General features: G+C 36.9%; 1 protein-coding gene across 30 annotated transcripts in view; it reads left to right on the top strand.

Annotated features, from left to right (window-relative positions):
* DLG2 (discs large MAGUK scaffold protein 2) overlaps positions 1-27,572 on the top strand; it is a 990,031-nt gene that overhangs the window by 645,738 nt on the left and 316,721 nt on the right. For all 30 annotated transcript variants that reach the window (XM_064719541.1, XM_064719525.1, XM_064719532.1 and 27 more), the window contains one exon: positions 18,637-18,761. In XM_064719541.1, the coding sequence (XP_064575611.1) occupies positions 18,637-18,761 (125 nt within the window). The remainder of the gene's footprint in view (positions 1-18,636; positions 18,762-27,572) is intronic.

The following is a 27,572-nucleotide window of genomic DNA, read 5'->3' as shown; positions in this document are numbered from 1 at the left end:
GAAATGCTGAAAAATGTTCAAGAAAGCAGAAAAATGGTTTTGTTTTTTAAGAAAATATTATGGAGAAGTAAAGAATCATGAGGTCATTGAATTGAAATAGGGATAGAAGAGAGCTTAAGCAAAGAGCAAGACTGAATGGAGTCAAGAACAGCTGCAAGGAGATATGGAACTAATAAATTTACTTTTTAGAAATGGTTTATACCTAGGTTTAATTTAGCAATGGGCATTTGGCTGGGATTAGGATGGGCTTGCATTAGGACTGAGTGGCTGCACTGCTGCAGGTGGCACACCAATGGGATATGAACAAAAGGTGGACCTTTTTAGGAGCTATTAATCATCCTGTTTTCACTTCAGTGCTGTGATGTGTACCTGGGCCAATGTGCCCCCACCAATGTCTTTTAGTCAAAGCAGTCTTGCACCTCAGGTACCCCCTGCTATCCTTCACTTCTGCTTCAGCACTTCTGTTGGCTTCTCCATCCTCTACTGTAAAAATCATTAAAAAGCCCAAGAGATCTCACAACCTTGTTTTCAGCTATGAATGCAGAATGTGATCCAGTGTTTTTGATAGGAGAAAATTATCCTAAAATGGGAAAAGGAGCAGTCCTGAGAGAAGAGAGCCAGAGAACATGGTGATAATATCCTATTTCATCAGCTTTCCTCAGCCAGGGAGAGTCCCTTGCAATGCCTCTGCAAGCTGCTGTCCCTTCTGTTGAAGAGAAGCTGAGTAAAGGAGAAAGTTACCTGAAAGGTAAGCTCACAGTGAACCGTTGCAGGTGCACAGGATTCATTCTGGTGTCAGTTGTGCCATCTGGAAGAAAGACTGCCATGGACTTCTTGTAGTCACTATGAGTTTTCTAAACGTTAAGGGAAAAATAATCATTTTGTTTTGTTGAGTGACTTGGTCAAAAGAGCGCTTTGTTCTTCCAATACAGGATGCGATTTAACTGTAGGGTAACTGCAGCAATGCTAATGTAAAAAGAACACCATGAAACTGCCATGAAAATGTTTTAGCAGGTATCACTTGAAGTACAAAGTGCAAAACTAAAACCTGAAATCCTGAATTACTTCTACAAGTTGTCAGATAAGATTTCTGTAAAACCTCAGATAGTGAAATAGAGCTGAAGGAATTTAGAGTGAAATAGAATTTTAGCTCCTAAATAAAATTAAAGAATCATCCTCTACAGGGAAAAAAAAAGACTAAAAAATCATTCTAGAATATGTGTAAGTGTTCTGAGAATAGATGTAGTAAGAGCAAGCTCAGATAAACTAATCTTCTGAATTTTGGTGTTAGAACTATTATGCAGGATTACTTGATTGATTATTTTGCTGTTAAGGAAAAATGAAAATAGCTACAGGCATGATATGGAAGAATGGACTGATTAAGTCGATATACTGGTCTTTCTAATCACTGGGATAGTAAAAATTTTGTGAAGCCTTATCAAGGAAAAGTAAACAGAGGTACAGACTAACTGTATACTACCAATACTTTACCAATACCTTACTAACTAATCTTGAATTTCCTGCTGAGATAGTAGGTAAGATACATACTCTATGATATATTCAGTGTAGGAACCTGATCCAGAATCTTTTTACCTATGGAAAATCAATAGTTGATGGAAGAAATACGTGTGGAGTATGTGAGAACAGGATTCATTCCTAAAGATGGAATTCCTTTAAGCAGTTTTCCTGGAACATTTAGCCACATCTATGGAAGGTGCTCAATCTCTGACAGCTCTGTGCTGCTGCTTATTAAAGTACAATATTCCCTGGCCATCTTTTCCCTAGGAAACACAGTATGTTAGTGATTTCGGTATTGTCATGGCTTGTAAATCGCTTCTCTAAGAAACTGGCTTATTGAATCTTTGCTGGGCAAGGGGGAGGCTTTCTGGAGGTATAACATTAATGTGGAACCAGTACATCTCATTAGTTTTAATTAATTTCTTAATTTTTGTTTATTTACTGACCACTTTAAATAGAACTGAATTTAGTTTTTTTTATACTTGGCAAAGCTGGAAAAGAGGGCTGTTCTTTTATCTATTTGTAATGACTCAACTTCATATGAAATCTGGCGGAAATCTTATGTGTCCACTGGGGTGTAATTTTTTGAGATAAAAAGGATTTTAATCATCTTTGCATTTGCTCATATTCTTCCCTTTCAATTTTATTTGCTCAACAAAAAAGAATCCCCCTTTCAGTACAGTACCTTGTTTGGAAAAGTTTACAGTGCAATTAAATGAAGCCAGTGATCCTTTTTATATTATTTCATAAGCTGACACAGTAAATCTAAGTTTGAAAAGTTTTATGAAACATAGTTATGGGATTGTTGAACAACAGATGGTGGATAAACACTCCACACTTTGAAATTTGGTATTCATAGCACTTGTTCTGTCTGAGCTGTGGGTTCACTCTCTGTGGATGACTCATGCAAAAATATGCATTCACAGATAATGCAGAACAACTTAAGTTTAGATCTGAATTTTTTGTGCTTTCCTGACTGTGTATCTAAATGTTCCTCATGAAGCAGTCTGACTTGCTGCTCTCTGTATGCCACGCTACTTCGTTGAAAGCAAGATATTTTTGTTAATTGTCATAATGATTTTCATCTGTGTGCTGGCATTTAAAAAAAAAATTCCTGTTAATTAAGAATAATTGTATGAAGCCAGGGTGACAGTGAGAAGATATTAAGTTTTTCTTGTCAGTAAATTTTAAAAAGGCATTCCTCAGTGAAGTTAGTGGTAAGTCACATGCTTGCTCTGTTTCACCCAAGTGCTCTTTATTCATTATTGTAAAATTTGGCTAGGAAATAAATTTTAAAAAATAATTTAAAATAGCTATTGCAGAAATACTTGAATTTAAATGAAACAAAGCTCTTTAAGTATCTTGTCTCAAAATGTGTACTGAGCACTTTGGGAGAACAGAGGGTGGATGGTGATGCCAGACATACAACATGTTCTGTTCTCTGTGGTGTTAGCACATGTGGTGGTGGTGTAGGCTCAAAGATGGGACATTTTTAAAATCAGGCTTTTTAGAAAGGGTCAAGTCAAATATTTTTTGCTTAAGTGCCCAAGCATTCTATTTGTCTGTTGAAATATTAATTTCCATGTAAAATGATATCTCTAAAATCTCAGTATCATGTTGCAGCTTTTGGCACAGATCTAACAGGTGCTTGAGGCACAGGTTGGATCCTTGTCTACTAGAGTCACATGCAACTCTTTTAATTTGGTTTCAAAAACTTCAGAAATTTCTCTGATACTCTTCCAAATCCTCACACTGTTTTTTCATTTGTTATTTTAATAGCATATTTTGAATTCTACAAAGAATTTCCTTGAAGCCACTTGTTGCATTAATTGTAATGCATATTGTGGCATATTATTATTTTTTGTTAATTAATTCAGTATTGAGTAACTACATTTCTGTCTCACTGAACTGAAGTATTAATTGGAATTAGAATTTACTCTCTCTGTTTAGCTACATAATTATAAAATAATTTCTTTTTCCTGATTCTATATATCTGTGGCTTAAAAGTGTTAAATCATTACATGCATTAAAATCACTTATCCCCTTTGTACTGATGCATATAATTGTAATAATTCAGAATAGGTGAAGCCCATGATGTTTTTCTGAATCTTGACCAGGGGAAGGGGATAGGCTAATACTTGCCCATCATTGTGTGCCATTGTCCTCTTGTGCAACCTCTATGTTGTAGGAGTGAAAGTTTTAAACCTTACAAATATCTATGGAAGTGAATGGTAGAGAGAAGTATCTAGGGGAGGTTCCTATGGATCAAAGTCTGTAAATTGTTACTGCATTGGCAAATGTTCCACCTAAATTTAAGAGGAATAAAGAAAAACGTGTCAAGATACGTTTTACTTACATGTACACATGCTCTGTATTTCCAAACGTCTCAAAAAAAAACCTTTGCCAGATATAAAGCATTTTTTATTATTTAATTGAAATCTTGATTATACCCAGTGTGCACTGAAACATTTCAGGTATTGTTAAAACAGTCACTATATATAGCCTAAATGGGTTTCTCTGTATAGAGAAAGCTGAGGCAGCCATTGAAATGGATTGTTGCATGTAGAACTGCTGTCCCCTCTTTCCTGTTCATACATCCCACCACATCTGATTACCAAGAAAACAAATATGAAGTTTTTCCCTCTTAAGATCAGCCTATAACAGCCATTTCATTTGGCAGTTGAAAAGCTGTGTGTTAACTCGCTGATTGTTGCTTTTATTCAGAATCTAACCCCTTTCTGATGGTGCCAGCTTTGGCATAAAACAAGCATATGCATAACTTAGAGATTTTGGTCATGTCTTAAATTACCACTGTGACAGTACATCCCACAGGCTTCCTCTTTCAAATGTACTGTTCAGTGGTGAGATTCTTTTGATTACATGTATCCCACGAGTTTCTCAATAAAAAAAGTCCATCTTTAACTTCTGCATGGATTTTTTTTTTTCTGTTGGATGACCTGTTGGAGACAATGAAAAGCCTTAATAGACACTAAAAAATGAAATTATGCTTACATTTTTCTTTGATGGATTTCTACGTTTCATATATATTTGTTAAGAAGTAGCTTACATTGCAATGACAATGTGTAATTTATTTTCTAGCTGTAGAATTTTAATGACAAATCTTATTTCAGCTGAAAAAAGCAAAATCCCCTCCTTTGCTTTTTAAGGAGATGGCCATCATTAGTAGTCGATTTGTACAAGTATACTTAGGCATGTAAAATAAAACTCTGACACTGAACCGAGGTTGTGGATATTACAAAGTGTAATGACAATGTGCTGTGGAAAAGGCATATGCATTAATGCATTAATGTTTGTTTAATTTTTAGATTAAATTCATTCATATCATGGGAATGGGGAGATGCTTAATGTTTAAAATTACCCTGCTTGTGCTTTGAATAGGATTTTAAACAAACCTAAAAACAAAAGAAAATAAATATTTAATACCCATTAATGGAAATAATACAGATTCCTGGTGTTAAATATTTTGGGACAATACCTACTATCTCTGTAGTGAATTTCCAGGAAGAATCTTGAGAAAAACAAGCCAATGCACTGGCAATTTCTCCTAATTTTTTCCACCTTTGGCTGTATATAACAGATGGCAGGGTAAGAGCTGAATGCAGAACATTTATCACCAACTTTTTTGAGGTATCTTCTTTTTTTACCTCTACTTCACTCTGGAAGAAATTTTCTCTTTCACAAGTTTTCTTGAGGGAAATATGTCAAGTGGAAGAATACTTATCCAGGGTGTGGGAAAATGGGATTGACATGCCTCCTCTGCCTGATCTGTAACAAGGATTTGTCCATGATGAATGCCTACTTTTGCTCAGGTGTGTCTTTCTCCTGTTGGACCTGTTCCATTTGAATATGCAATTATATATTCATTAGATCAGAGATAGTGTGCCTAGTGATTAGGGCATTCCTTTGAAATGTGAACCCCAGTGGTGCCTGTTCAGAGCAGTAGTTTGGTTCAGGTTTTGCAGCACAGATGAGTTCCTCATCACCGACCTGCTGGTTATGCTGATCTCATTCTCTCTTTCTTGATTTTTAAAACCCTTTCTTACCTCAATTTTCTCTCTCATTTTAGAGCACAAATTGCATGCCAGGACTGAGAAACTATTAAATGAAGGTTGATTGCAACTCATAAACGTATCTGAAACATTTTGACTTGTGCCAATTTGCATGTTGATGAATTGCAATGCAGAAGTGTCTCCTTCTATACAGTATAGAGAGAGGGTATGTGGCACACTTACCCTAATTGGAAATGTTCTACTGAACATGTTTCAAAAGACAGGTAAAAAAGATTACACGTATTTTGTACAAAAAACCCACAATCATCCAAAAGAAGATAAGATTCTTTCCTTGTTCTTGCAGCTCCATCTATTCTGCTGATGTTAAAATCAGGATTTTAGGGGTTTTATTCCTTAAGGTTTTAGCTTCTGGTAATATTCGGTGCTGTGCCTCAAAACCCAGTACAATTCCTTAGTTGTGAAGGGGATATGAGAATTCCCTCTCTTGTAGGAGGAGGATGTGGGAATTAACAAGTCTTGAGGTAGGAATAGGTAATATGCATGTTCATGGGTAAAACAAAGAGGGAAAGCTTCACTGCACTGCTAGAGGTACTTACAAATGCTGACTTAGTAATAATTTTCTTTTGAGCTGAAATTGCTTTCTTCTTTAGATTTTTCCAATTTTGTTGAAAAGTTAGCATGAGAGGCTGTAGTATCAGGCACTGCTTTATTTTCTGTGACTAGTTTTCAAAAATTTCAAACCCATTCACATTGCTGAGGTATACTCATAGAGTCACATAGTTCTTTTCATTTTCCTGAAGCGTTATTTTTTTCTAGGTTTTAGTTTACATTGTTAGTTTAATGTCTGGGTAATATGTGGAATACGTTCCAGGAACACAGTAGAAGCTGGGCTTTCATGTTTTTTTCATGCTGCCAATAACAGAAACCTCAGGTTTATTTCTGATAGTTGTTACTCCTAAAATGAACCAACAAATGGGTCCTTACTGACAAAAACAATACAGCTAATCCTAAGGGAACTAGATCTGAAGTGTTAGGAACTAAGATAAAAGACTGGATTTTCAAAAAATGTTTATCTGTCTTTTTTCTTTTGAAATAGGTGGCATTTTTATCAGACATCAAAAGGAATAGGTTTATTCTTTTGAAAATTCTGCTCACCAAACTTGTTACTGTTCTTAAATATGCCTCTCTGTGAATGAGCCACATCTGTGTTTGACCCAGAGGCACCTCTGACTGTGGTCTTTCCATGGAGAGTCTGAGATGGAGTGAAAATGTCATTCTTGACTTTTACCTTTCTTCTTAAAAAGCATGCACTGAAGATTTCTAGTTTAACCTCCCTTCTTCTGGTAGGAAAGTTGGCTTAGCCTCTGTCTCTTTCCCAGCCTGCATTCCTACCACTTCCAAAAAGGAAAAAGTGGCATCTGTACAGCTGGAGAGGAAAGGACTTTCTTTTTTTCCATGAATCACAAGACCGTTATTCCCTACCAGTGAATCACTGACAAATCCCTTTAAAATAATGTTACTAAACTTGAAAATTGCTATTATCTTATCCTAGGTATTTTTAATATGACTCAATATGATTCATTACCATGACACTTATAAGAAGTATGACATGGGAACTTTAAAATTCCTTTGAATTTCCAGCAACAACAAAAAAATCCGTTATTGTATGTTATTAGATGACAGCTTTGGGGTATGGTAGTCCAGAACTGTTGCACAGCATTGTATGTACTGGTTTATATGTGTACGTGGTGCATAGAGAACACGACCAAACATTGGACAAATGCTGATGTAGGTAAAGGAACAGAGAATCTTATCTCAAATGATTTCTAGAAAGAAAGTATTGCCTAAGGAATGTTTTACCCAACTTTGGCAAACATATACCTGGTAAAAGATTCCTCTTCACTTCTTTTCCCCAAAAGAGCACTCTAGGATTGATTTTTATAATGTAAAAAAGTTTGCATTTCTCATTTGACAAAATTGGTTTGTTTAGTTCCAAAGAACTGTGTGAAAGTTACACAAGGTGCAGTTTCAGCCATGAGTTTCATCTGACATTTACAGAGATCATGTCAAAAAGTCTCTGCACCTAAGAATGTACAGCTATGAATCTTGGAAAATGAATTTCTGTGGAGACATATATATACACACAAAACATTTCAGTATCATGTTATTGTTAAGATAAAATTAAGAAGGGAAGTTTTTAATGTCTGAACTATTCCTAGGCTGGCAGCAGATTTTGAAACATTTTGTATTTTTGACACCTGTGTTTTGTAGAAGCAGAGAATAATTCAGTTTGGAAGCATTCTGTGGAGGTCATCTTGTCCAAGCTCTTTCTCAGAAACAGACAGCTTTGAAGCTGCTTTAGATTGCTCTGGGTCACAGTCAGGTTTACTAAGAATAAGGAAGAAAGTGGTCTCTGAAATGAAATGTTACAACAAAATAGGTCACCATAAAAAATATTAAAATTATATTTAGATGTGAGTCTGTGGAAATAAATGAATTGCATTTTATTTATCCTTCTTTGTATTTCTTCTCAATAAAATCTATAATTGAGCATCATGGGAAATGCCTGAAAGAGAATTCTTGAGTGTTATTCAACATATGAATGTGTTCAAAAGCTTGCTTTAATTTATATGAAAAGAGAAGGCAATGCTAAGCTCTGCATGCTTAGTCACTGGAGTAGTGCAGTGTTGGAAAAGTAAGTGGTGCAACAGCAAGAATACTCAGTTATTTGCCTCTAGGATTTGTGCTTGAGCTTCTGAGCCCTAGGGGCCTTTTAGTTCATTAATAGTTTACCTTTTTATTCCAGATTACATGCCCTGAAGATCATGATTTTGAATAAGGCAGCAAATGAGGAGTTTTACTCATGCATTTGCTTTGATGAGAGATTAAATAAGAGTTGGAAAGAAAATATTATCAAAATCTTAAAATGGATGTAAATATTTCAGAGTTTTAACCTTAATGATTAGGCATATATCTATTCCAGTAAAGAAATACAACCCAAAAAATTGTTGAAATATGTTAAAATGCTAAACAAAAACCACCAATCAAACTGCAAGAACAACTAAATACACTCATTTCACATCTGTGAATATGACAGTCAAATGGAAAAGAACAATAGCTTAGACAGTAACTAAGAACTTGGGTTTATTCCAGCACTTGTGATACTTCAGGGGTCTCAAATTCCCTTAAGTGCTTTGCACAGCAATGCTGTAGTGATCCAGCAATCTGTCAAAATAAACCCATTTAGGCATACAGCAGTTTTTCAACACAAAGACTTAGAGCTACAAACTGGTTTAACCAAGGAGTTTCCACATAATCTCAAGACATCCATTGGGGTTTTCATAGTGCTGAATTGTTGCGGAAGGGGATGAGAGGTGTCATCATTAGAGAGGAACTGAAGTCAGCAGTAGGAGTTTTCTTCTTTCCTTTTAATTGCTACCACTGTGTGCTGAAACCCTGTTGGTTTCCATGGCTTCAGTAAAATCAGGTTTCTGTTCCCTAAGTCCTTGTACAAGATGTCTACTTCTGTCACAGAGTTCCATTTAAACATTAATTTCCCCAGTCCTAATTTCCTCAGTTTTTGTAGATAATTGCATTGTGAAAGTTTCAGTGATGATCCTGTCAAAGTTTTATAAGTAGCTTGCTACTTGAAAAAGCTTTACTGTTCTTTCAAGTCTTTTTAGTGTTTTACTCTATCTCCTGTTCTTTCCCACCCTCCTTATGTCAAGTTGCTATTATCATTTAGTGAGTGCTTTCCTTGCCTTGGTCTGACTATTTCACTTTCTGTTGTGTAGCCCAGGGAGCTCAGAAAGCTCTCGGGTCTGGCTGAAAAGAATTCTACAGCTAGCCTGTCACTCTAGCCTGGAGTGACAGCACGACAAAGAAAGATAGATATATATATTTCTATCCTTTTTTTTGCCCCCAAGTGAAGTTAAACTTTTCACTCCCCAGGACCAGCATTTCCCTGCTCCGCTTTTGTGATGAAAAATTTTGAATATTTCGTTTTCTCTCGTGCTACTTTTCACATACTCATTGGACTGCTTTTTTTGACATTTGTTTGCTATCACTGAAGCCAACTTAAAGAGGACATATGTTGCCCCACTTCTCTGTCTGAGATAGAACAGGCAAGGTCATATGGTTCCATAATGCTAGAAAAGACAATTCTAACAGATATCTCTGAAGTAGGACAAGAAACACATTGAAGAAAAAAACTAGGCATACATGTCTGTCACAGCTCAGAGGCTGTTAATATGAGCTTAATAGAGATAAAATAGTGAAAACCCAGCCTGGAGAGAATTCACATCTATTCTTTTGCTTCAATCTGTGTAGAAGCAGAGGACACAGTATCGCTTTTTCATGAGTTGCTTCACTTTGGAAGTGATTTCTTTCCTTGTCTGGATATGCTCTTTTACAGTGTTATAGATTTCATGTGTATTATGAAAAGTAAAATCATTTTTTTAAATATGTATTTTTGAATGCCATGCTTGGTCTGTGCAGCATTGAGAGAACAATATCACTCTACAGCTATCAAGTGAGAGTAAGCATACAAAGCAGTTGCAGTCAAGTGTATTGTGGTTTTGTAATGAATGTGCTGAACCTGATAAGGGGCTTGAAAACAAATGGCATCGTGAGAGATGAAAATCTGTACCATATGGAACATGATATAACTATGGAGTCTCAAAACACTGACTCTAGGGAGTGTGCCAGTGTACGTGGGAGAAGTGAGAATTTCATGAATTATGTTACTCTTGAGTAGATTTGAAAGTAAAAAAGAGTTCAGCAGTACTCTGGTAAATATGCAAATGTTCTTGTTCTCTGAATGAGACATAAATCTAGCTTTGATGTTTAGGCTTTTGAAACCGGGGCTTTGGACGAAACACTGGAGAGGAGAAGTACAATACAGTACAGCATGTGCAAATACCTGAAAACATTGGTGGAATGATTGAAGTCAAAAGACAGAGCTAGATGTGTAAGGATTAGTGTTACAGAGTGGGAGACAGCAAAAAAGTCAGGCACTGTGTGGCAGAAAATGGTTTGGTTATTTAGCATGTATCACTCTTTCTTCAGAACATAAAAACCAGTGCTAGTATAATTGCCAGATTGTGAAAGAATTGCAGAGCAGAATCCTGTCTTAAAGATCATAGTGCCTTGAGTAGGTGGGTTTAACAAACATTTTCTATCAAAGTCCTGAATTGGATGAAATTACATTGCATAGTATAAATTCACCTGTTTGCTTCAGTGGGATGAAGCATTAATGTTGTCTAGGTTTGAAAAGACAGGTGTCTGCTAAGGACGGCAGGAGCCTCCCCTGAACTGGAAACTGTAAACCTCCTCCTTGCAAATTGTTTTGAATTTGAAATTAAAGGGGGCTCTCAGGCAAAGATATGGGAGCAGGAATAACAGGTTTTTTATTAGGAAAGAAAATAAAAAATAAAATAAACAATGCAGTAATACAAAAGAACACTGACAGAGTCAGAATGTGACCTGACACCCTATGGGTCAGGGTGTTGGTAGCAGTCTAATTGAAATGGTTGTTGCAGTCCTCTCGGAGTGGTAGGTGTGGTTCTGTTGGAGCAGTGATCTTGTAGAAGGGCGTAGTTTTCTTCTGAAGATCTGGTGGAAAAGATAGCTGTTCTTTTGGGAATCTAGTGGAAAGGCTGTTTTGGTGTCTGAAAATCTGATAATAACTAGTTAGGAATGCTTGCCTTTTCTTTCTGGGCGGAGCATCTCACAATGGGGTGCTGCAATGTTTATCAGTTATGCAGTGGCACTCCATAGCCCATTAATAGCAGATGTGTCCCTGAAGGGAAGATTGGTTTGGGGAAGAGATAAAGAAAACTGCCCAATAAACATTACAGATGGTAAATAGAATATACACATTGCCTTGCAATCCAGGACAAATGTGGTAAGCTGTTGTTTGCAGTGTGGCAGTGTGCTGTTGAACTGGGCATTTTTGAATGACAGGTAACACCCCCACTACATTATATGAGGTTAATCTAAGCATGGCTTAGTGAAAAGTAGAAAAAAAAAAAAACCTGTACAGGTTCACTATCAGGTGAATAAAGGAGAGCTGTATTTTTTTGGTAAGAAGTACTTTGTGGAGAAAAATCTTACTGAATAAAGTCTGCAGAAGTACTCAGATCTTTACAGCAGTCTCACATGATCATTCTTTTTTGGCTTGGTATACCTAGAGGTATTTCCTCCTTATAAGCATCTTAAGTGCTGAACTAGATAACCTTATCTGCTTTAAAACAGAGAAAAAGAGAAAGTCTTTCACAGACTGTTTCAGAGAAGCTGCAAATCCTGGTCCGTATCTAATCCCCCATGCCAATTATGGATGGAGTTGTCAATCTTTTGTCTCATTTGTAGACTATGTTACTTGATTCATTCTGCTTGCCCACAGCATTTTGTATTTTTACTCCTATGTCTTTCCAGAAAAGCTAATTCCACACAGTTTTCTAAGTTTCTCATTCTCAGCTTTCACTTTCTCATGCTGTCAAGTACTTCCTGGAGAAACCTGGTCTTGTAGAACAAGAGTGAATGTGATTTTTTTGGAAGAAGTTTCAGGGATTTGTTGGGGTTTTTTTGTTTTGGTTGTTATTTTGTCTCATGGGAGAAGGTGTTGTCTTTTTCGTCTGAAACAGAAGTATCCTGAAACAGGAACCCAAAGCCAAAGATGGTAATAACCTTAGCAAAGATTCAGATACTGGTGTTTTATAAAACAGCTTTTGTTTTTAAAAATTAATCTGAGAGAGGTTAATTTTGGACATAATAAAAATTTGCTGAGTATTTCAGGCTAACTCTTTTGAATATCTGGAGAAAACAAGTATTGGTTCCATATTTTACTTTTAAAAAGAAAGCTATGACTTCAGTCTAAGCAGAAATGTTTAAGTTAAAAATGAGTACAAAAGAATTTTAGAAACTTCCTAAAATGTATAAAAGCAAGTTTCAAATGAAAGTGTCTCACAGTATGTTTGATATTGCAAAGGGGTGTTTTTCCATTACCTGAAACAAACTCAGTAGGTTCTGAATTAACATTTCTTGCAGCAACATTTACTTAAAGGCACGTGCTACATTAGAAGACTTGAAAAGCAAAACCAATTTTTTTTTTAAATAAAAGAGCATAATTTCTAAACCAACGCTATATCAGAAAAGTATGCCTTACAGAATGAGAAAGCACCCTGACTGTAGTAGCCAAAGGTGAAAAATTTAGCATTTTCATGCATGTATGTGAAATTAAGAAATTCCAACGAATGCCAAGCCTACACTGCCTTCACAGGATGTAGCTTATCTTTGTATTTAAGTATTTTGAAATTTTGCATGAACAAGATAAAAGCAACATTGCTTAGGCTCAGGAAAGGTTAGGATTTTCTGAACCTACAGATCATGAGTACTCTTGAAAAGCTGAAGGATAATTCCCGTTATAAAATGCAACACCCAACTTTTTAAGGAGCCCCAGTAACAAAGTTCATAGGGTCTTTAACAATTGTAACAATGGAAGACAGTTTAAAAAAATGTCTTTAGGAATCTAGGAATGAGTGAGCTATCATTGTATGAGCATTCTCTTGACTAAACTTGCTCTGACCAAACCTGCAAGTTTAGGCAGCAATACTTCTAAGTCATCTGTAAAAGAAAAGTATTCCAGAAATTTGGCTGTGAACAGCAGAGTAGAGGTAGGAAGTGTATAGTAAAAAAATAATCCCTTAAACCAGTGGGGGGAAAAAACCAAAATTAAACACCAAAATCAAAAGATTGTTTAAGTAATAGAGGATTTGTGATTATGTGTTGTCACCTGAAACAGCTTTCAACCTCTAGAAAACATTTTGGAAAGTACAATTACTCCCTCTGTCTTAGACTTTTCACTGACTAACTGATGGACTCTGAAACTCTGATGGCTTCCTGATATGCTGTGGTGTCAGGGTGAGGTTGCAGCAAAAGTTAAGTGAATTCTGTGATGTTCAACTTTTTTTTTTCCCTTACTTGAATGCTAGAGATTTTCAAAATCATGTCAGTTCAGAAGATTCTGAGAAATTATTTTAGGTGCACTGAAGTAATTAACTCGCTCAAAAAGCATCTATGTAAGTTCTGCTGTCACCTTATTGATTAGAATTTAAAAGAAATTAAAATGGAGAACAATTTCCATGTGACTGTGGTAAGCCTGCTTAATATGGTAAAATACAAATCACTTGTGTTGTAAAATACAATCCCTTTTTCAGAGAAGTACTCAGTCTGCTCTCTTGATATGCATTTCTGATATTCTTTCTCCTTCTGGACTTTCATTCTTCCATGATTTTGTTAAAGACTGAGTGACTTTACATCATTCTTAGTCAAACTTTCTTGAGCAGAAAAAAAAGAGACAAATGAGACACAATAAGAACAAAATAATTTGTAGAATTGTAGTGAAGGCTATCATCGATGCTGAACTGCAATATCATGGTGAAAATAACTTCAGTTGCTCTTGATGTCAGCTAAACTCTGTTCCTACAGAAGAATGTGGAGCACTTCTGTCAACTACTGACAAAATAAAAAGACTGCAGCCTTATGAAGTTGCAGTCTGATATATGGCTGCTCATAGAGGTGTGTAATGGGAGAACACAAGATGGAAGGCTAAGCAAGAAGAAGGATAAGTCTCAAGGCCTTCTAGCTACCCAAAACCAGTCCCTGCCGGGGGTTCTTATTTATTTTTGTGATCTTTATTTGTAAGTATAACAGTCTTGAGGGAAGAGATTCAAACTGGCCACAACTTACACGTTTTATTTTCTTTCCCTGGCATGTGAATAATCTGTCATCTTATTCTGTCCCCAAGTGTTGTGTTTCAGTGCTGGGAGAAGGTGTAACACTGTCATCTGCAGTCAGGCTGTGTGGCTGTCAGAGGTTGTCTGCCACCCCAGGGCCAGAAGAAATACAGCCAGGCCTCCTCTCTGCCAGGCTGAGCTATAAAGAATTCAGATGGTCCTTGTGGCATGCAAAGCCCTGTTTGAGAAAGTCATAAAGGAGGCAGGCAGGTGTAATAAACCTCAAGACAAAGTGCTGACCTTCCCTTCACAGGAGAGCAGGAAGGCGGCCTCAGGGGCTGGGCTGCGAAAAATGGTTTTGATGTGGTAGTTTGACCTAATTTTCTGTGTTTGAAAAGTAAAGCTGAGCCAAGAGACAAATTTGAGCTTGGTGGTAAATCCCTGAGAAGCATGAGATAGCCAGCATGAATAGGAGGAAATTGAGGCAATATTTTGTTTAAACCAAACTGGGCATGTTATGCTATGCTAAGCCTTTTTCAGTCTGAGTGCATGACTGGAGCCTTGCAACCGAAGGTGGGGAAGGTAGTGAGAAACTAAACTAACAATTAAAAAGTACATTCATCCATCTGTTGCTGTGCAATTTTATGCAAATTTTCCTCGTATAGTCAACAACTAGTTATATGGGGTTTTTATAGTAGTAGAAATTGAGAGCTTGGACAAAGAGATGGAAAGGTTTAGGTCCAGAGATAATTTAGGTAATAATAATTGAACACAAAATAATTTGGATATGAACCCTTATATAGAATCACAGAATTATGTGTGTGTGTGTATATATATATATTTGCACATGCTAATAATGATGTTTGAGCAATACCATTAAAAATTTATAGGTCTGAGGCTTGTTCTTCACAATTGTTAGTGTTGGGAAGTTGAAACATCAACAAGTTGTTGAAGTGTTGGGATTTTTGCATGGGTTTCTTCTGCTGAAGGATCCTGAAATAAAACAGGCAAACATATTAAGGCCTAAATATGAATCTCAATTAAGAAGTATCAGTGGAGTATTCCAAAAGAGAAAGACTTTTCTCTATCAGCTGTTACTAGTTCTCATTAAGTATTTATCTGCATTGTCACCAGGCCTCTGAGCTCATTTTTAACTTGCTTTGTAAGCATCCAAGGGATGTAAGGTTTGGAGTAGAAAGAGTACAGTGAATTAACTTGATATTTATGGGGAACCACTCCCAAACATGAATCAGCATGAGAGAAAGCATGAGTGTTCCACCTTGGAAAATGCCGTGGCTAAGTGATGGTTCCGTTGTTGTTTTGGGCTGCAGGATGGCATTTTCATTGGTTCACATCAAATGGGAGGGAGACAGATACGCCAAGAAAAGCTGTGAAGATAATTACCACACTTTTTTTTTTTTTCTGGAATGGGGACAAAGGAGGTGCAAAAACTAAAGGGTGGGGAACCAAGCCTTGTGGAAATGTTCAGGAAGCATTGCAGTAGTAAAGAGTACTTACTGTAACTTGGAATTGCGCCTTGACTAGGACAATGAGATTTTAGTCCAGCAACAATATGCTGGAGAGCCTGCATGAATGCAGAGCATGGAGAGAAGCATGAGACACAAGGAGAGATCTGCATGTCAGTATTGCTGCTCACAACTGAAATACAGTCGCTTTTAACCAGAATGTTTCTGCTGCATTATTTTTCAAACCAAGCTCTCAAAAAGCCCTGAGTGATTGTAGCTTTGCTTTTAGCCTTGTTGGCTTTGATCTGAGGTACAAAGAAGATTTTTCCATGTAGGCAAGGCAGACCCTTCATAAACTATAGAGGAGGAAAAGAAGTGTAATTGCTCTTAACTTTTGCAGCAAGTTTCTGGTGCAGTAAAGCCTTGCAGGGATGTACCTATTTGTCAGGGCAGCTCGTGCCTGACAGCTTGTAGATCCTGTTGATCAAGTCAAGGACTGCAGCCAGAATAATTGCTTGAAATGTTCTGGATACAGAAGTGCCAGCGAGGAGTGCTACCCTGTGCTTTTAAAAGGTTGCTCCTAAGGGGCAGATTCAGAAGAGTTTTGCAGTATAACAGATGCACATTTATGGATAAATGTCAAGAATAGCAATAATTCTCCTGAGAAATGTGCAGCAGTGTTACCACATCACTGCTTACAGCCAGCGTTGCTGTAGCATTTTTTATGGGAAAAGATACAGTAGAAGGAAAAGAGTGCAGAAATTATTTCCTCCTAAAATACCGAGTGCATTTTATGTGTTGAACTGTAACAACTAAGCACACCCCACATAACAGGCAAGCTTTGATAGTTTTTTAAAACTCTTTGGATACATTTTTTAAAATTGTGGTGTTGCTGTTTGTGTCTTGTGCTAATATTTATGCCCAGATTTGTCCTTGTTACCCTCCTCTTTGCCTTTTCCTATCAAAATCAGGTTTTAGAGATTTGAAAATCTACCTCTTTTCAGAAACACAGATTACTGCATATTTTTATAATCTCCTTAAAGTTAATAATAAATATAACAATTTTATTTTTAGAGATTTTTGGGGTTTTTTTGATTGCAAATCAGATATTGCTCAAAATTTCTAGAAATTTGCCCTTTGTTTTACTAATGTTTAGGGATTTTGTTCCAGGTTTCCTGAAGTATGTATAAGTAGTCTTTTCTTCTTTTGTGCTTGACAGTTAGCTTAATTATTAATATGTCATATAGAAAGGATTTCAGGAAAACACTCCTAAAGTATTTAGAGAGTGAATGTTACTGTAAAATGTGCTGTACAATTAGGTATGTGTTAAAATAGTGGGAGAACAGCCTGAATCTGAGATGATCCTAATGATGAAAGGGAGATTAAATCAAAGATTTATAATGCTGGCCTGGAGGTGTTTGCTAACTACAGAAAATATATACAGAGTGTTTCAGTACTGAAATGATTTCCACATTATAGCTGGCTGAGAAGCGTTGCAATATGTGCAGTCCTAAACCCATTTCCTTGGATTATAAATTAGTTCACAATTATATGCTGACAGCAGAGCTGCACATTGCGTGTTCATCTCTTGGGTAATGAGAACTGCATCTCTTGTGAATGCAGAATACTGATAACAGCATTCAGAATCTGACATCCTGCAAGCAGGCAGCATGAAGGCTTTCACACACAAAATGCATCACATTGAGTGCATTGAAGTACAGTTGAAAAATGCAGAAGTGACATTTGATTTAAATTATTTAGAAAAAAAATGTATGGAGCTGCCATTTTTATTAATAACTTTCCTCACTAGAACAGAACTAGATACGTGATCACAAGCAGCAGTAAAAGAAACCAACTCCCAATAGACTGAGAAGGTAATGAAAGAAAAGTATTTTAGTGCCCTAAATAGACTTAATTTGCAGTACATATTCTGCAATATGTATGTAGTTATATCACTGTGATAAGTCTAAATACCTAACTGAAAATACTTTTGGCTGAGAGGCCCTTAAAGAAAGAAGCACATATTGCATTGAATTTTAAGACATTCCCTATGCATTATGGGTTCTTAAACCCGCATCTGCCTTTCTATAAATAAGAAAGAATCCCTTGGGAAAAAAAAATAATTCAAACAGGAAAAAAAGCCAAAACATGCTTAAGTTTGACTTATACAGAAAAGCATTATTAATACATGCTTCCAAAAAAGAATTAGAATTGTGGTTTTGAAATGTGTGTGAAAAACAGTGACTTAATTTTAAAGAGCATGTATGTGTGTACATATCTATTTATCTTTCCTTATATTCTCACAAATAGTATAAACAATAAGTGAGATTATTGAGTAGAGTCTTATAATATCTTTCAGAAATTTTGTCCTAGCAGACTGGTAGGATGAAAGAAGCACTCTTGTTTTGTGGAATTTTTTTGTTTGTTTTTGAAGCATGTCAGTCTTCAACAGAAACTAGTATAATAAAATACTTCAGGGTTAGATGTTTTTCACTGTTTCTGTTTATAAATGACAGTCATTTTGAAAGTCTTTTTTCAAAGCTCTGAAATGTTTTTAGCCTCTAGCTCTCATTGACTTGGATGAATTAATATTGGAGTTCAGATGCTAATTTATGTGACTGCTTTTGAAAACAAATTTAGGTCAAATCCTGTTTCAGTAGGAGTATCCATTAACTCTGTCATTAGCTCCAGGAAACCTTTCTGTTCACAGTCTCTGTTCTTTAACTGACAATTAATTTTTTCAGGCTGAGTCACCTGGATTCAAGTGTGGAGTTGCCAAATAGTGTGCTTTCTTTAAGAAGCAAGGTTCCTTTTCCATGCAATGCAAATGAATTCTGCAGAAATCTAGCATCTGAGTGATGGATTTACTTTTTATTATTTTTCCAGGGAAATTCTGGCCTGGGGTTCAGTATTGCTGGAGGAACAGATAACCCACACATTGGGGATGATCCTGGGATATTCATTACTAAGATTATACCAGGAGGAGCTGCAGCAGAGGATGGAAGACTCAGGTAAAATAAACTTATTACATGTGTTTGGAAACAAAATGTGTAATTATTATAATGGCTCTCTGGGAGCCACATGCCAACTGGATCTTTCATGGGGTCAGGGGAAGCAAATGACATGACTGGAGTGTCCTTTCTGCTAAGACAGCTGACTGAAGGAGCTTAGAGCAACTGAATAAGGGTAGCTAAATCCTGTATTATAGAGAGCGCTTGATGGTGCCACCTCCTTCTTAGTAGCAGGTATTTACTTTAGTGCAAAAGGTGAGATGGGGGCAGCAGGAGGAAACCTGAATATCAGCATGCAAGTCTTCTCTGCCTGGCCTTTGTGTGTTCATGGCTCAAGAACTACACATTGGTCTTATACATTAAGCTATCAAGACTTCCCAAACTACAAAGCCATTTCTAAATAATCATAGCTATTTGTAGGTGCTTCCTGTTATTTGGCTGCTGTAGTGAGATGTGTTTACTGCTGTTTCCAAACATTATTTTGTTCCATGAGGATGTGATGGCTCTGCTGTATGTTCTGAGTCATCTCCAGAGTGATCTGTTGCTTTAGAGCCTGAAACAAACATACAGATCCCTTGATGGGTTCTCAAATAAATGGCATCATCTCCCTTAAACAACGGGAACCATAGAAGTGCTTGTAATGGTCTTTCCTTATGGACCAAATGCAGAAAGGCTTCCATCGATCAAAGAAGCTGTCATCTTGCTGTTGGTTGTGCAGCCTGCTAATGCTCCCAAAAAGCCAATTTAACTGGAAAAACTTGGGATAAAATTTTGATGCTTTCATGGTCTCAGCAGTGAAATCAGCTCTGAGAGCCTTTGCCAAAAACAGATGGTCTAAAATTCATAAAATGTACCAGATGGTAACAGCATTTTTCCTGAAGCCTTTTCCTTTAATTCAAAGCTAAAAGTAAGGGGAATTGGCCAGTTTAATGAGCAAATTTGAGATATTTCTTATGCTACAGTAATAATTTGATTTTGGAAATGATTTTTTTTTTCACTATGATAGTGATGAGGAGTCATGGTGGTTGGCAGTGCCTGAAGAATTTAGTTTTAACTAAGATTACAGGTAAAAGGAATGGGACTAATATCATGTAACTTTATGACTAAAATGCAGCTATCTGCTCCTAAGCTAGTCTCAAGAAAAACCTAAGCATTTCTAGGTTGTGATTCATTTCATCCTAAAGCCAATGCCTAAAATAGAACAGAAGAATAAAAGAGCCTCTATTTTCATTAGTGATTCAAATGAAAAGGAGTTTCTTTGCCTAGTCCTGCTGTATTGATCTGTACTGTAATGTCTGCATTGGGCCAGATGAGCTTCATGGAAAACACAGCATGAAAAAACAGCAGTGTTTGGAAATCATGCTATATAAATAGACATGATGAACAACGTAAAAGGGGTCTTAAACCTGAAACTGTCTTTCTACTAAAAAAAGAATTCCTTGCAAAAAACAATGGTATCTTTTTAGAGAATTTTTAATTACATATGAAAACCTTTTTAGCTTAAGCTATTAAGAAGACAGAAGCAATTGCAGTATTCTGCTATCTTTGCAAAAAATCAAATATTTCGTAACTTATCTCTGTGTTAAATAACTGCTGTAGATTCTACTCATGATTATTTCTGTCTTGTAAACATCTTGGAAAGACCTTCTAAACCCACAAAAAGTAGCATACTAAGGAAATTCATTAATCATTTTTAAGATTAGATATGGCAAACGTTGTGTTTTGTAATCTAAGTTTAGCAGTACAAGTATAATTATTTTATTACTAAGACTTATGTAATGTTTTAAACATAATATTTGGTATGGGCATTCTTTCTACTCTCAGATTTTAGGAAGATTCCTCCTTTCCTTGTTTTATCTGGCAAATGGATTTCACTTTGCTGCAAAGTCACAATTCTGTCACTTTTTAGGAACACCTGAAAATGTAGTTATCAGTGGTCATTACTGATGTGCCCCTGAAGGGCCATATCCTGGGACAGTCTTCACTGACTTACACAATAATGAATTTTTCATAACAGAGAGTTTATCAGCTAGGGCCATACTGTAGGAACAAAAGCTTAACAACATGCAAAAACAACTACTAAGGGTAATGATAACATAGGTTTCTTAGGAAAATCCCAAATTAAATTACCTGAAAATGGGAGATTGGTGTTTATTGGCTGAAAAAATATATACCTTTTTTGTCTACTTTTCTTCCACACTCTACCTGAAGATAATCTACATTATATAGCAGTGTGGGCTGTCTGAACTGGCTTCTATATCTGCTGTCTGGTTTTAATCATAAAAGGCTGTAAAATCACTTCCACTGCATTTTACATGATGTCCCTTTGATCTAACTTAGCTGAGTGAAGTTCTTCAAACAGTAAGACTATGAAAATAACCTGTAAGAAATTGACTTCATGCTCCAGAACCTTGGGAATATATTACATGAATGCATGGGTTGACAGTGGAGGAGTAGGTCAACTGAAGTTTCACCTAAGTCCAACAAAAGCAAATGCAGCCTGGTGCACCTGGGAAGGCATAAGTCTTCAGTGGTAGATGTATAAGTACATAAATATCAGATATAAACACCTGATGGGAGGGAGTGAAGATAAAGAAGCCAGACTTGTATCAATGTCCAGTAACAGGGCAAGAAGCAATGGACAACAAGCACATGAAATTTCATCTTATCATCAGGAAAATCTTTTTTTATGGTAAGAGTTGCTGGACACAACAGGTAACTCAGAGAAGTTGTGCGGTATCCATCCTTGGAGATACGTTATGGTTAAACATGTTCCTGGACAACTTGAAGCAAGTAAACTTGCTTCAGTGAAGAGGGTTTGACAATGGGCTCTCAAGAGATGCTTTCCAGCTTAAATGACACTTTGATTCTTAAATTTGGCCTCTGCCAGCAGTGTGCTCTGGCAGCACCGAAGACCAGCATCAAGGTGAGCAGAGATGCACAAAGAAAGGACAGGAAGCAACAGTCACATGTCGCAATAAGGAAAATTCCAGTTGTGTCTGAGGACAAAAAAAAAGATCTCTTTAATGTAACTTGTGATTCCATGAGATTGTGGAATCTTTCTTCTCCAAGAGGTTCAAAATTCATCTGGATAAATTCCTAAGCTATATGATTGAACTTTTAAATTGGTCCTGTTTTGAGCAGGAGATGGGACTAAATGACCTCCAAAGGTCCCTTCCAACCTGAATTGTTCTCCAAATGTGCAGTTTACTCTTGTGAATAAAACCTGAGTGTGAGACTGAAACAAAGATGATTAAATTCCTGGGGTTTTCCTTTAGCAGAGGAAAACCTTTTATTCCTTTTATTGACAGTAGGTGCAATGCGTAGTACAGGTTTGTATCCCTTCATGACCCATATCTCTGCTTAAAAAATAGCAATAATTATCAGTCACTTTAGACTTCACTCATCTTCTTAAAAATTCCCTTTTTTGAGAAACTTCTTGAAGTTTCAAAAACTGGAGGTGCACAGAACCACAGGACATCTCAAGTTGGAAGGGGTAATAAGGATAATCGTGTCCAACTCCCTCCTTACTTCAGGACTACTACTAAAACTAAACCATGTCACTGAGAGCATTGTCCAGATGCTCCTTGAGCTCTGTCAGGTGTGGTGCCACAACCATTTCGCTAGGAAGCCTCTTCCAGGGATGGACCATGCTTTGAGTGGAGAATCTATTCCTCATATCTAGTCTGTATTTCCCCAGAGCAGCTTTGTTCCTTTTCCTCATGTCCTGTTGCTGGTCACCAGACAGGGGTGACCAGCACCCCCTCCAGGGCTCTCCCCAAGGAAGTACTAATGGATATGTTTATATACTGCTCTCTCTGAAATTCCCTGGCGTGTAGAACCAGTGTAAGAACCATCACACTGCACAACTCAGATTTTAGAAGACATTTAGATCAGTACAGTATTGCTTCATCTTGCAGAATAAAGCTGTGGATATAGTGGAAGTTAAATATGTAGTAAATAATATAAAATATATCATTTGATGGAATTTTAAGAACAATTTTAGATTTAATTATTTAGCTAAATGGGACTATAACAATCTTAGAACTACATGGAGATTATGTTTTTTCTAAATTCTCCCTACCATGTTTCTCTGAAGATTTGAGTTTCAAGTCAGGAACAGACAGAGAATATAAACTCTCTGAAAGTTGCAGTCATTCCCACTGAGTTGAAGGAGAATTTCTCTCAAGAGTTTGATGTTTTAAGACTTTTGATGCATAAAACCTTCTTCTTCTCTCCCATTAATGTTGGTTGTCCATGGGTAAACATCTACTTTTTAATAAAGAAGCTCTGAATTTGGACTTTTCTTCTCTGGAAGAAAGAGAATTCTAGTACATATGGCTCAGTGCCTTTTTTTTGTTTTATTTACATTTGTGTCAGAGAAAAAAAAACAGTGTTTGTTTCATTTGCCTACATAAAGCAAAGAACTTCAATGTATCATATTCAGTAGTTACTTCTTTTGGATTATCCATCATAGGTGAACCTCTGGCTTCTAAAAGGCAACACATATAAAACCATTAATCTTTCTGTGAAAACAAGAGGGATCGGCTTTTGGAACTAGAAGCACAGTTTAGTGGCAGAACTTTATTGGGGGGAAGAAAATTACTTAAAGAATGACGCAAAGCTTTCAATTATGATAAAGTTTAAAAGAGCACAGACTCACAAAATATTAATACATTTTTAGCAATCATAAATCAAAACTATTTTGAGTCAAGAATCAGTCTTGCTGATTATAGTTTCTTACAGTCTAAATTTGATTTTATGGTAGAGCTAGCTTTCTCAAAAAGCTTTCTTGCTCTACAGGAATGAGAGGGTCAGATGAGTTTCTTATGTATTGCTATCAAAAGTACACTTTTCCTTCTTGAAAAGACAAGTTTGAAAATGAGAGTTTTAAAAGGTCTTAGGATCTAAAAAAGTAAATAAAACCATCTTGTATGGAACAAGAATTCAAATCTTACATTTTATACCAATGACTTGGTCACAGGAATCTTACTGAGCCTATGATACTGAAGTCAGTTATTGCATATGTGAAAGAATATTAATGAGGGGGACTGTGAGGTAGATTTGGACAGTCTTGAGCTTCACTTTCAAGGGTTAATGTTGAACCAGAGGTTATTTTGGTATTTAAGCCTGAGATGTACTCAAGAGGAAAGAGGGTTGATAGGGGAGTTGAGTCCAAGGGAAGAAATTGGCTGTGCCTGGGAGGATGCACATTGCCCTGGTTAGCTGCCCAGACCTGTGGCTGTTTCCTTCATTCTTTCTTCTAGGAAACTGATTTCCAATCTCTTCCCATTTGTGAACCTATCAATTGTTTTTCCTTAAAAGCATGGACATTTGTAAGGAGAATGGTTGAGAAAAATCACATCAATTGAGAGTTACCTTTGGCAGACAAATCAGAAACAGCACTGGTAGCCCCAGCTAGCTGAATATCATAGGTTAAAATGTTCTAAGGCTGTGCATTGATCTTCTTTCATTAGTTAATGTATCTTTCCTTTTCTTTAATTACTGACTGCTAGGAGATTTTGTGTTGTAAAACTGCAGCATTTTTTAGGCATGCTGTGTTGCCCAGTCATCACCCTGCCAGTTTTCCCCAGTGCATTTCCCTCCTGCCCTCAGCTCTCAAAGTGACTTGGTGTGAGGAAAGGAACATTACACACATGCTAATGGCAGGAGACAAGAGGCAAAACAACTTGCCTTCGGTGATCCAGTAAATCAGGGAGAAAGTTTGGAATAGAGTAGTGATTCCTTCTCTCATGTTTCTGTGCCATAAAGTCTTCAGTTAAATGCCTACCAGCAAAGGCTGTAAACAAATTAGATTGGTATTCCCTTTGTTGTCAACTAACCTGCTGTCAAGTGTCAAAGATTATAAATTTAGGTAGCTATATGTAGCAACAGAGGAACTCTGAAGACCCTGTCTCATGGATATTTGTGGGGGAAAAAAAAAAAAAAGATTGTGTTCTGATCAAAATTTTAAAATAAGTCTGTGTTTCACTAAAATGAAACAGAGAGGAAAAACTGTGATTTCATGCTATTAATTCAAAGCTTGAAAACTGGAATTGAAAAACACTGAAACCCAGATCTTTCCAGCAGCAGGCACACAGTTGTTGCCACTTCGTGTCCACTTGTAGCTCTAGATTGCTTGCTAAAAACTGAATTGAAAATGATGCTATGAGGCCTTGTCAGATTAACGTGAAGAGCATTTCCCAGGAGAGATCGTGTTCTTTACAAGCATGTCATGTGCGTCTACTACAGCTGGGGAACTGGCTTTATTTCACCATCTTTATATATGAAAACAGAAGTGTGTCTGCTTTGTGATTAGCTACCCAAGTCCCTGTTAACTTCTGATCTCGTACTAAGCCTATCAGTACCAGGTCTATGCGCGTTGCAATGGCACACAGCTTGTTCAGGATGTTGTTATAATTACGGTGCTGCCACAAAGCACTGATTCATATCTGCACTGTTTACAGGCCTTTGACAATGCTATTAGTTCAGTACATAATTTAGCAGTAAGTTAATAAAGAGGCATTCACCCTATTAGGCAAAACATGCTTGCTTTGCAGACAGTCATAAATTAGATCATGAAATATTGACTGTTCACTCTGTCCTGGTTTGTGTCAGGAAATTTGATCTTATTAACTCTGTTTGTCTGTGTAGCTGTATCTTTTTTGAGCTACCATGGAATTGAAAAAGAAAAAGAATTACCATGGGCAATCTACATGAAAAAGGCAGGTCACAAAATCCAAATCTGATTTTCATACGTTATTTTCAAAGTTGAACACATCTTACTGTAGCTCACATATTAAGTTAACAACTTATATATCTTATCATCAGTGGAATATTGGACCATGTAATTTTGTTCTCTCTTCTCTGCACCACTTCATTTTTGGTTGGCTGAATCCTTCTTTCTCTCATTTTTCTATGTGAATTTTGCATTCTTTCTTCAGTATTGCAGATCCCCAGTGTGTCTCTGAATTGGTTTATTTATTTATTATTTATTATTTGTGTATTATTTATCATTATTTATATTATGCTTTTCCTATTTTGAAAATAGGGTTATAGGCTGTAAAAATCCTTTTATGAGATACAAGGAAAGTGAAACTATTTTTAACAGCCAAATTGTCAGGCAAGGAGGATAGAAGTTAATGAGTAATGAAAGGTACCTCTCTAGATTGTGGTATTTGAAGCTGATGAATTTTATAGACTCTTTATAGACATCAGTGATGGACATTTTTACAGAAGTTTTCTTTTGCAGCACAAAGCATCAGTACCTTCTTCCCCCGTAGATTTCTGAGCTGTTTTCCACTAATTGAATTCCACTGCTTGTGACTAACACTGAAGCAAATTAGCATGGTACTAGGACTCTAGTTTATGTAATGCCCATTGCACTGGAAATTCCCTGCAGTGGTACTGAGCTGGTTAACTGGAGGTCTCTCTCCAAAGAGTTCGTTCATTACCCATGCTGTCTGAATTACAGTCACCCCAGAGTGCTGCAGTAGCAGAACAGCATCATGCAGCCAAATCTAAGTGATTGTTTCATCATGTTTGCACTAATACTGCAGTTATGAGTTTAAATAGTTCAGTGACAATTCATCTGGAAGAAGCTTTCTGTGGTTGCATACCTTAGAAATCATCACCTTTCTGTGGACTCTAGTATTAGTCAAGGAAAAAAAATGTCACATCTCTTCCTGTACTCAACAGGTGTAACACTCTAGGGTGCCACTGAATTTTTCATTTCTTTCAATTTTCATGAAACCTGAAAATAATATTTTAGATTAAAAAATAAACTGACTTAAGTGACCATAAAAAAAATAAAATAAGTTCCTTTTAAGCAGCAAATATCTAATTTTAAATATTCTAAGAAAAAACTTGGTCAACATTTTGTTTCTGACAGCCAAAACCACTAGTACATGGTGAGACAGTTCATACTGTCAACACTCCTGGCTGCAGTTTGCATAAAGAATTTGGACTTTCAGACTTTAGCCAAGACATATTTTCTGACAGTACATCATCATTGTTACATTCCTTACTGCACTTTTACTGCAGCTGTTAGAGCAAGGGTGCCCCAGAGTATTGGAGTTTCAGTGTCAAATTTGCAGGATGTAGGAAAACTTTGTTTCTATGTGCTACTCATGTCATGCCAGCCTATGTGTTACTCCAAATGATAGCAACACAAACAGCCAGGTTGGTGTTTTCTCTGTGAGGTACCTTTTTGCACTCTACTCTGAGTTGCAGCTGTGTTGTATGCAACCTAATGGTACTGATGCTCTGAAGCTGGTGGAGGTTCTTACTGAACTTGAACAACGTGTTTTCTCCTCCTCCATTTGTTTTAAGGCTGCACCTATGCTGGGAATAGCTATTCCAATCACACCTAAGCAGGAGGGAGGGTTTTCAGCTTGTCGGTGCAAGCACGGTGCTGCTCATTTTGTGCACAACTTGCTGGGCCTGATCTTTGGTAACACTTTTCTTCTTTTGCGCTCAAGTTTCCCCATTTGTAAAATGGATACAGTGATCATTATCTTTGCCTCACAGGGGTTGTTGTGAAGCTAAAACGAGTTCATATTTGCAGAGCCCTTTGAGAGCCCCAGATGAAAAGCACTTGTAAAAATCCTGAACCTGAGATTGCCTCCTGGGTTATCTGTTGTAACTGGTTTTCCTGCACAAACCTGAACGTGCTGCAGACTCTGCTGGTGTCAGCTGGGAGGATTTTAACTTGGATTGAGGAACAGCTGAGCAGTTCAGTGCCTTCAGCAGGCAAAGCACACGTTGGTCCCAGGTCAGTGTCTCGGCTGTTCCCTGGCTGGACACGCCGCA

Source organism: Zonotrichia leucophrys, chromosome 1, assembly GCF_028769735.1.
Source record: "Zonotrichia leucophrys gambelii isolate GWCS_2022_RI chromosome 1, RI_Zleu_2.0, whole genome shotgun sequence".
NCBI lineage: Eukaryota > Metazoa > Chordata > Aves > Passeriformes > Passerellidae > Zonotrichia > Zonotrichia leucophrys.
Note: the sequence above shows the minus strand (reverse complement) of the source record. Positions and strands in the feature narration are given on the sequence as shown.